General features: G+C 49.1%; 1 protein-coding gene across 1 annotated transcript; it reads right to left on the bottom strand.

The window, feature by feature from the left end:
• Positions 1–2,611: 2,611 nt before the first annotated feature.
• TRNP1 (TMF1 regulated nuclear protein 1) lies at positions 2,612–10,512 on the bottom strand. Its single transcript, XM_074934728.1, has 2 exons — positions 10,420–10,512; positions 2,612–3,148 (listed from the first exon to the last, which is right to left on the bottom strand). Exons 1-2 carry the CDS (start codon positions 10,510–10,512, stop codon positions 2,612–2,614), a joined length of 630 nt encoding a protein of 209 aa, XP_074790829.1.
• Positions 10,513–10,822: the final 310 nt, after the last annotated feature.

Below are 10,822 nucleotides of genomic sequence, written 5' to 3'. Positions count from 1 at the left end.
AAGTTTTCCTGCTGCCACAGCACTGTTTACACAGGGGGTGAGGTCGGTATAACTACATTGCTCAGATGCAAGGATTTTCCACACCCTTGAGCGATGGAGTTATCCCCATATAGGGCTGTAGACCAGACCTAAATATGTGCCCCATGCCTGTGCACAGAAAGATCCCAGTCACATTCATGTCCCAAGGCACCAGCACAATACAGATATTCCTAGTCCAATCATTGTGGTTCTGTTGCAACTAACACAAAATATTAAAAGTAAGAATACCCAGGTGATGGGGAGGCCAAAGGGATGCAGAGCCCAGCTAGCAAACAAGCAGTTGTTTGGCTTATTTTTCAGTTTTCCTATCCCAACCTCCCCTTCCATATTTAAAGCAACCCCTCAAGACACCATATATAATGAATAAAATATATAGCTATTTATTTATGTACATGCTGACTTCCAGAAAGTGCCTGCTATAAAGCACCAAGTGCAACATGTGTATATTCAGTACAAGTCCAGATATAGCAGCTGCTCTGGATCTATCCAGCATAAACACGAGGCAAAGATTATATAACAGACCTGCTGTCTCGCTCTCCCTCTCTCTCACACGCACATCAAGGTAGTCTCTGAACATTCATGAGTCAGTGTGATCAAAAAAAGTGATCCAGTTTAAAAAAATAAAAGGGATGAGATAAGCCTCTTCTGGCAGAAGAGTCAAAGAGTCCCATGCAAAGTGAACAATAGAAGCCAGTGATGGACGAGGCCCGGTGCAAAGAGATACTTTAACCATCGTTTTGTGACTTGTTCCACGTGGTTGATTCTGTTTCTGCACAGGGCTTGAATCGTGGCACTGTTCTTTGTATCCAACCTGAAACTTGCAAGCAGGTTTTCAGCAAGGGAGTTTGCCATCAGAACCCATTACAACCTTGCCCTGAAGGACTTCCAACAGGGAAGTGTCAACGCTGCTTATTGTACTGTTCACTCAGACTGAGCTCCACCCTTGTGCAGCGGGCCAGCACAAAGCATCTAAACCACTTCAATCCCATACCAGTGGGCTTAGGCTAGGCGAGCTCAGGTAGAGGACATGGAAGGGCAAGTCAGATGTAAGCAATGCCTAGGCCTAATGCTAGCCCTCTTCCCAGGGGTAAGTTTCACCCTGAGGGCACAAACCTCTTGGAGAACTTAAGGCCAAATCATGGCCCCATGAAAGTCAGTGGCAAAATTCCCAAAAATTTCTATGGGATCATGATTAAGGTCTAGCTCAGTTCTAGGGCACCTCAGAATGTAACAATTAGATTCTGAATGCGAGAGTATATTGCTTCTAAATTGAAACATTCATTCAAAGCTGCGGGAGACTGTTTGGGCACCTTTGTGTCCCAGCTGGGAGGCTTTGTGGTCATTACAATCACTGAAGAGGAGAATGTTCCTTTTTGGTCTCTGCCCCACTAAGCTGTCTCAGTGGATACTGGTCCATGAATAGAAACATTGTCCAAAACTGCAAGAGAGCTACTGACCAGCTGCAGATATTTCAGGTTTGGTGCAGTCCAGTAGCGATGTCCCCAGGTGGATTGCTGAAGTCTCAGGCTGGAGATGTGCAGGGGTAAATTAAGGCAGGATTCTTGGATCCAGTCCCCCCATTAGAAAGGGGACCAGATGCAGCAGAGAGTCAGAGCAACAGGCTGATTGCTGCCAGCAGCCTGATGAGGTGGGAGAAACAGATGAGTCTTTGCAGGAGCCGGTAAGGTCAGTCTGTCTGGGGGAGGCAGTCTCTCTCTAGAGGGCCCATTTGGTCTGAAAGCACCCTGGACAGCAAAACAGATTGGACCATGACACAGCACACTGGGGTCTTCTACATGTGACATGGGATTGTCCCACATTGGGGTTTGTTCTGCTCCTGATGAATTGAATCTTCATTAACTTCTTTACAGATCAGAGCTCTTACACTTGTGAGGAGCTGCCTGTGGTTCAAGAGGCCAATCTACCAGCACTGGTGCTGTCATGAACTAGATGGGTGAGTAGTCGTGGAACAGGAGTTCTGCAAGCCAAGGTGGGGTGCTACCTGGGGCCCCACAACAATTGAACCCTTCTTAGGATGGGTGCTATGGAAAGTCCCCAAGTGCAAGCCTAGAGTGGATGCATTTCCCTATACCTATGGGTGCTCTCCCTCCCAGTTTCCCCCAGGTGACACGGGTGCTGACTTAAAGGTGGGTGGGTCAAGCACAACTTTCCATTTCCCAAAAGGGCCCAGGAAAGGCAGTTGCTGAGTGGGGTCCACCCAGGTCTCAGATCAGAGTGCTGTGGAGGGGGAAGCTGCTCCTTCCCACAGGTCCCAGCTGAAATGGGTGCTCCTCCCTCCCATCCACCCAGGATGGGGCCCCTCATAAGGGCAAGGTGCACCCCCCCGGCACTGGGGTCCTCCCCTCCCTCCCTCCCTCCCACCTGACGGGGCCCCTCGCGAGGACAAGGTGACCCCCCCCCCAGCACAGGGGTCCTCCCCTCCCTCCCGGGATGGGGCCCCTCATAAGGGCAAGGTGCCCCCCCCGGCACTGGGGTCCTCCCCCCCACCTGATGGGGCCCCTCATAAGGGCAAGGTGCCCCCCCCCGGCACAGGGGTGCCCGCCCGCTGCTCTCAGGCCGGGGGCTGCCCCGGCGGGCTCCTCTTGAAGGGGGACTCGGGCGGCTCCGGGGCGGCGCCCCCCCGGCCGCGGCGCAGCCGGCCGGCCGCCCAGGGCACGCAGCCGCCCAGCGCCGAGGCCAGCAGGGCGGGCGGCCGCGCCTTCCGGGAGCGCCGCAGGCTCTTCTTGAGGCGCTGCCCGTGGGCGGCCAGGCGGAGCTGGGCCTGGCCGGCGCCGCTGCCCAGCCGGGCCAGGCTCTCGGCGCGGCCGGCCACGCGCAGCTCGGCCTGCACCAGGACGCGGTGCAGCTGCTGCACCCGGCTCTCCAGCTCCAGCACCAGCCGCCGCCGGGCCTCCGCCTCCAGCAGCCGCCGCCGGGCCTCGGCCAGCTCCAGCCCGGGCAGCGCCGAGCCGCCCGCCGCCTGCGCCCGCGGCCGGGGCTTGCCCGCGCCGGCGCTGCCGGGCATCAGGGGCTCCTGCTGCTCCCCGCTGCCCTCCCCTGCGGCTGCTCGCCTCGGACCGGGAGCCCCGGCCACGATGCGCCCGCCGCTCTAGCAGCGGCGCCGGGCGCCGGCAGCCCTTATAAGGGGACCGGGGGCTGGCGCGGAGCTGAGAGACGCTTCCCCGAGCCAGTCACCGGAGCCGCAGCGCCCCCGCCCCGCCCGCCGCCAGGTGCCTTCCCCTTCCCAGCCCCCTCGCACCCCCGGCCCCTGGTCCACTGGCTTCCCCTCTTCTCTGCAGCCTGTTCGCAGCCCCCCTCGCTCTCAGGAATAAACTCCTTGTGAAGGAAGGAATTTACAAACTGGGTTCAAAAGAGAATTAGACAAGTTCCGCGGGGGAGGGGGGATATCATCAGTGGCTATTAGCCAAGATGCTCAGGGAGGCAACCGCATGCTCAGGATGGCCTGAAACCGCTGATTCTCAGAAGCTGGGGCTGGACAACGGGATGGATCACTTGATAACTGCCCTGTTCTGTTCCTTCCTGCTGAAGCATCTGGTACCGGCCGCTGTCGGAAGACAGGATACTGGGCTAGGTGGACTGTAGGTCTGACCCATTATGGCCGTTCTTATATTTGTATGAATTCTGAGCACAAACACTGCTCAAGCAGCCCTCACGACGCTCCCCAAAACCTCAGCCCCACACACCCCATACCCTGACCTAGACCCACAGGCTCTATGCAGGCATACACCCCTTCCTCAAACACACATCCTTACCCAAGCATACACACCCTCCCCATACACACAAACCCTGTACAGGTGTACACCCCTTCCATAAATACCTCTGTATCCATACACGTCCCTTCCCCAGACATCCCCCCACCCATTCCCCAAACCCACACTCTCCTCAAATGCAACACTCTCCTCACACACTCACACTGTTGTATTCTCTTCTGTTCAGGCCATGCTCATCACCTGGGCATCTGAGGGCACTAGCCTTCCCCCAAACCTCCCAGACACACTCCTTTTTCCCCAAAAACGCACACAGCTCTGCTTGAAATTGAGTACTCTGCCCTAAGTAATGACTTTGTGTTCCTGGAATGGTGATGGTTATTGTCGTTTAACTCTGTGGGTATCATCAGTAAATAGACTGAAGGGAAGTGAGGTGGGCAGGGAGCTGACTAGAGACTATCTTGCGAGGCACCTAGAGACATCCGATATGCCTTCAGAGCTCTGCTGAGATGAATATGTACAGCTTAAAATCATCTCTATTTACCAGCCTAGCCATGAGAAGAATTCTTTACATTTGACATTGTTTTTGGTGCATTTATTCTGCAAACCTCCTCCATTCTTCTCCCCTCGTGAGATTCTTGGGTGTGGTAGGGCCTCGAAGGGCTAAATAGAATAGGGATTTCTTTCCTGGACTTAGTGAGACAGTTAACGAAGATTCTGGGGCTGATGGTTTTTTTCTCTGCAGTTTGCAGAATTCAAGTGTCTGAGCGTCTTGCCATGCTACCGGAAAGAACAAATGGAGAGGCTACCACAAGCCTGATTCAGTTTCTCCCAGGCCTGTAGCTTCAGGCATCCTCAGTCACAGTGTTTGAGTTTAGCCATTGGAAGGTAGAGAGAAGTTGATCCCTTTGCAGCTTCCTCAGGGAAATGTTTTGCTAAATCTATACGGGCTGTGGATCACAAAGGCAAAATATCTGCTCTTCAGATGTAATGCTATGAGCTAGGAGGGAAAGTCAGACCGACAAAGCAGGGGTCAGCAGTAACTAGGAAGGGGGTGAGCTCATTCCAGGATCCCCTTATTGCCCAGTGAGGGTGGTCCCCCATCTTCATAAAGATGTTCAATAGGAAAATAAAGGTGATTTGTCAATAGAGCCTAGTGGCCCGGAACTGCAGATCCTTTGTTTCATCATTCACACTGTCATAAATATAAAGGAAACCCTTTAAATATAAATATAAATGTAAACCCCTTTAAAATCCCTCCTGGCCAGAGGAAAAAATCCTCTCACCTGTAAAGGGTTAAGAAGCTAAAGGTAACCTCGCTGGCACCTGACCAAAATGACCAATGAGGAGACAAGATACTTTCAAAAGCTGGGAGGAGGGAGAGAAACAAAGGGTCTGTGTCTGTCTGTATGCTGCTTTTGCCAGGGATAGACCAGGAATGGAGTCTTAGAACTTTAGTAAGTAATCTAGCTAGGTATGTGTTAGATTATGATTTCTTTAAATGGCTGAGAAAAGAACTGTGCTGAATAGAATGACTATTCCTGTCTGTGTGTCTTTTTTGTAACTTAAGGTTTTGCCTAGAGGGATTCTCTATGTTTTGAATCTAATTACCCTGTAAGGTATCTACCATCCTGATTTTACAGAGGTGATTTCTTTACTTTTATTAAAAGTCTTCTTGTAAGAAAACTGAATGCTTTTTCATTGTTCTCAGATCCAAGGGTTTGGGTCTGTGGTCACCTATGCAAATTGGTGAGGATTTTTACCAAACCTTCCCCAGGAAGTGGGGTTCAAGGTTTGGGAGGATTTTGGGGGGGAAAGACGTGTCCAAACTACGTTTCCCAGTAAACCCAGTTAGAGTTTGGTGGTGGCAGTAGAGATCCAGGGACAAAGGATAAAATTAATTTGTACCTTGGGGAAGTTTTAACCTAAGCTGGTGAAAGTAAGCTTAGGAGGTTTTCATGCAGGTCCCCACATCTGTACCCTAGAGTTCAGAGTGCGGGAGGAACCTTGACACACGCTGATAGTGCAGCATGACTGCTAATAACGTTATTATATAAGACTTTATTAATAAAGCTTAGAGTGGGCTGGGTTGACAGGAGATCACAGAACTGTCAAAAAAAGAGAGAGAGAGCATTCTGGAGTGAGAAGGTGACATCTGCTCCCAGCTGGCAAACAGAGGCAGCAGCACTGGCCATCCCCGTCCTGGGGTATTTTCCTCTTAAGTTTCCTGCTCTGATCAGGACAGAGTGCGGCTAACAGCTGGGCCTTAATGCACATGGATATGTGCACTGGGGTCAGGGTGGGTGTGCATTTCACACTGTTAAGAAGCAAACTCTTGAGTTTGACAATGCTGCCACATGCCAGTCAGACATCAGTGCCACATCAGACTGTTGCATCACCTCTCGGCCTGCCCCTGGCTGCCAGCTAGTGCAATCAACAACAGCCCTCTCACCAGTTAGCAAACCTGTTTTGATATCACCTCTGCTTCTGCCACAATGCCTAGGATTGAAAGCTCTTCCTTGCTCCTCCAAAGGAAGCCGCTGTGTTCTAAGCACCTGTCATAAATATAAAGGGAAGGGTAACCACCTTTCTGTCCACAGTGCTATAAAATCCCTCCTGGCCAGAAGCAAAACCCTTTCACCTGTAAAGCATTAAGAAGCTAAGATAACCTCGCTGGCACCTGACCAAAATGACCAATGAGGAGACAAGATACTTTCAAAGCTGGAAGGGGGGGAACAAAGGGTCGGTCTGTCTGTCTGTGTGATGCTTTTGCCGGGAACAGATCAGGAGTGCTCTTCATAACTCTTTAAGTTAGTAAGTAATCTAGCTAGAAATGCGTTAGATTTCCTTTTGTTTAATGGCTGGCAAAATAGCTGTGCTGAATAGAATGTATATTCCTGTTTTTTGTGTCTTTTTGTAACTTAAGGTTTTGCCTAGAGGGATTCTCTATGTTTTGAATCTGATTATCCTGTAAGATATTTACCATCCTGATTTTACAGAGGTGATTGTTTTACTTTTTCTTTAATTAAAATTCTTCTTTTAAGAACCTGATTTGCTTTTTCATTGTTCTTAAGATCCAAGGGTTTGGGTCTGTGTTCACCTATGCAAGTTGGTGAGGATTTTTATCAAGCCTTCCCCAGGAAAGGGGGTGTAGGGCTTGGGAGGATATTTTGGGGGGAAGACGTCTCAAAGTGGGCTCTTTCCCTGTTCTTAGAATCACAGACTATCAGGGTTGGAAGGGACCTCAGGAGGTCATCTAGTCCAACCCCCTTGCTCAAAGCAGGACCAATCCCCAACTAAATCATCCCAGCCAGGGCTTTGTCAAGCCTGATCTTAAAAACTTCTAAGGAAGGAGATTCCACCACCTCCCTAGGTAACGTATTCCAGTGTTTCACCACCCTCCTAGTGAAAAAGTTTTTCCTAATATCCAACCTAAACCTCCCCACTGCAACTTGAGACCATTACTCCTTGTTCTGTCATCAGCTACCACTGAGAACAGTCTAGATCCATCCTCTTTGGAACCCCCTTTCAGGTAGTTGAAAGCAGCTATCAAATCCCCCCTCATTCTTCTCTTCCGCAGACTAAACAATCCCAGTTCCCTCAGCCTCTCCTCATAAGTCATGTGTTCCAGTCCCCTAATCATTTTTGTTGCCCTCCACTGGACGTTTTCCAATTTTTCCACATCCTTCTTGTAGTGTGGGGCCCAAAACTGGACACAGTTCTTTGTTTAACACGCTTGGTGGTGGCAGCGTAGGGTTCAAGGACAAGGCAAAGTTTGTACCTTGAGGAAGTTTTTAACCTAAGCTGGTAAGAATAAACTTAGGGGGGTCTTTCATGCAGGTCCCCACATCTGTACCCTAGAGTTCAGCGTGGGGCAGGAACCTTGACAGCACCCTTGAACAAGACATTGAGCACAAAAACGTTGTTATGGACTAAGGCAATATTGAGGAATGATACCTATTCTAAACCTGAGTTGTTGCTTTATATTTGTGTGGAACGTGCTGTATAAAATCTAAGGCAAAATCCAGGCTCGGTTTAACTGTGGGACCACTGTTAGTGCCATAGCGTATTCTTCGTTGTTATTTAACGAGGCCCCTTTTGTAAGATGCACCTTGTTGTTGCATACAAAGTTATCTCCTCACCTTCTATCCACCACTCCAAAACAGCCCTCCACAGGGTGAGTGGTGCTAGGTATAATTTATGAGTCAGAAAATCCTCCTCTGTAATTATTGACTCTGCTTTGATGGAACTTGTACCCCCAAGGAGTGAAAAAAAACATCTTGAAAAGACTGGTTGCATCTTCCCCCAGCCCGTGGGAGCAATAAAGAAAGGAGAGAAAGAGCCTTGCTCCCCTTGGATAAAAATCTAATGATGAAATAATTGCATGTTGTTCTGATTTTTCCCTCCTTAAGCTGGAGAGCAGAAATTCCCTTGGCTGTATTCGTGCTCTCAGGTGAGCTTTTGAGCCATGTTCCGCATTAATTTGCGATAGCTCAGCTATGAAGAACCACACACATCACACAGGCGCCTGTATGTGACTGACTATCAGGGACTGAAAATTACTTTGTTTATTTCCTTACATATATTTCATCTCTTTTCACATCAACTGCACCTGGTGAAACATGCTGCAGGGAAACAAAAGGCGGACAGGCAGAAATATAAACTGAGCAGACAGGAGAAAAAAGACAGGAAGCTGGGAACTGGACAGAAATTTGCTGACACGTGCAATCATTTGGGATTATGAATTGTTGAGCACCACACTCAATATAGATGCAGATGTTTGCTGGCTGCGAATGTTCATTTTAAAGGAAAAACCTCAGGAATTAGTTACGAGGCCACATTTTCAACCGCGCTCAGCTGCTTTCATTGTCCCCAGCAGCGGCGGAGTTGTTTTGGGTTGACTTATTCTTAGGGACTGATTCTGCTGCCATTTAAATCAATGGCAAAAATACGTTTGATTTAAAGTAAAGCAGTATCCTATTAATGATACTTCATCCATAGATCCCAAAGCACTTTACAAAAGAACTTAAGTATTGTTATCCCCATTTTACGAACAGGGAAACTCAGAGGGGAAGTGACTGCCTACAATCATTTAGCAGCTCTGTGGCAGAACTGGGATGAGAACTCGGATGCCCTGATGCCTAATCCGGTGTCCTGGCCACTGTACCACACAGCTAAAGCAATCTCTAGAAGTGTATTTGCAGATGGATGGTCAGACTGTTTTTAGACATAACTCTTCTTGTGTCATTCTTTCCTCACCCTTGAATGATGCTGGGAGCTGCCCTTTTGATGATATGTTAGACTCCTGCTGGGAAATAATCCTTTGTGCTTCTCTAGCACCCTTCGTCTAAGACAGCTGTTAATATTCACCTCTCCCCTTTCAGGCGGGTGAGTATTATTATATCCAGTTTACAAATGGGTAAACTAAGATTAAGTGATTTATCCAAAGCCAGTCAATGGTGGAGCTGGGAGTAGAACCCAGGAGACCTGACTTCTTCTTCCTTGCACCATATAACCCTTTGACTAGATTCCCTTCTGAATAATAAATAAGAATAAGTGACATGACCAAGGCTTCTTTTTTTAATAATAGAACTTTCCAGACAACAGCTTTGGAAAGTCTCCTGCCTTTCTTATGTATGCAAATCTGAGCTGCATTTATTGTGTCTTCACTATAAGCCATCAGACTGTCAGTATGACAGCTTCCTGTTTGAATTTTAATCATTGTGCTATTTTAATGTTCAGTGTACATTTTATTTTTGGTTTGCTCTTCTTTGCACTTGGATGTAATTAGAATATTACAGATCTTGCATTGCAGATTGCCTTGTTCTTCCCTTTTATCCGTTCTTCAATCCCTGGGTCTGGCTTCCAATACACAGCTATACTGTGGCAGGCTATGTGATTCATCGGCCACAATATAGCCGTGATTCAGTCAGACAGCAGGCCCCTGCTCTATTTAAATGAGCTATTCTCAGTACATCACCCAGAAGTAATCAAGATCAAACGCAACTGAAGTCTCAGTAATTGTGAGCTGAATCCTGAAGCTCTTCAAGGGGAGTTTTGCCTCAGTAAGGATGACAGAATTGCCCACCTTGTCAACATCTATCAGTTGAGTCCGGAAGTGTTGGATTACATTGCCAGCCACTGGAACGTGGATCTCCTTTCTGACTTTTCCTGTATTTGCTTTTAGACTGGTTCAGGAAACTCTGGGTTAAGGAACATCCCCTGACCCCAGCACCCAATCTGGCTGTTCCCTGGATCCGAGTACTTACAAATCTGACCCTGTTAGTTCACAAATTTTCACACAAATAAGGCATGTCCCCTCTTCGAAGCACTTCACACATGTTAATCCATCCCTCAACACCCCTGGGAAACAGGTAACTAAAAATTACCCCTCAGTTGCCAAAGGCAGAGAAGTTAATGGCCTGATCCTGCTCCCACTGCTGTAGAAATGACAGTTTTGTCTTCTCTACAATGGGTGCAGGCTCAGGCCCTCAGTGACTTACTCAAGGCCAGACAGTGAGCCAGTGGCTAAGCATGGATTTGAACTCAAGCCTCCTTGAGGCCCTGCCACTTCTTTAGCCAACAGGACCCCACTGCCTCTCACAACTAAGGCCGGCCTCCTGAGCTGGAGCCATCCAAGGAGCCCTCTCACACTGGCATGGCTCTTCTCCCATCGGTAGTTCTGGATCCAGGGCACTCCTTCCTTTTTCCGCCCCAAGCTTTCAGTGATAGAATCATCTGCCATGAGGATTCCCCCCACCGTTGCCTAGCACTGGAGCAGCTCCAGGGCTCAAGTGTTTTAACCACCACGTCCTCTAAACCTGCACAGAGCAAGGGGTAAACAGGCCAGCAGCTGCTGCACACTCGTGCTTCCATAACCACCTGTGCCAGCATCCAAGCAAAGCAGGGAGAAGTACAAGGCTCCCAGTTAGACCACAGAGGAGAGATCTCGGGCGTTCTGCTCCACGGCCGAGTGTCTCACAGCCCTTCCGATGGGTCGTAAAAGGCTCCAGGCGTCCCATCCGTCACTGATGCACCGCACAGTCCAACTGCCC

Source organism: Natator depressus, chromosome 19, assembly GCF_965152275.1.
Source record: "Natator depressus isolate rNatDep1 chromosome 19, rNatDep2.hap1, whole genome shotgun sequence".
NCBI lineage: Eukaryota > Metazoa > Chordata > Testudines > Cheloniidae > Natator > Natator depressus.
Note: the sequence above shows the minus strand (reverse complement) of the source record. Positions and strands in the feature narration are given on the sequence as shown.

What these genes read in the sequence shown, in the direction of transcription:
- TRNP1 (XM_074934728.1), bottom strand. Translation starts at nt 10,512, where the DNA reads ATGGCAGATGATTCTATCACTGAAAGCTTGGGGCGGAAAAAGGAAGGA. An exon ending in GGGAGAAGAGCCATGCCAGT is followed by an intron (nt 3,149 to 10,419) that starts GTGAGAGGGCTC and finishes CGCCGCTGCTAG; the next exon opens with AGCGGCGGGCGCATCGTGGC.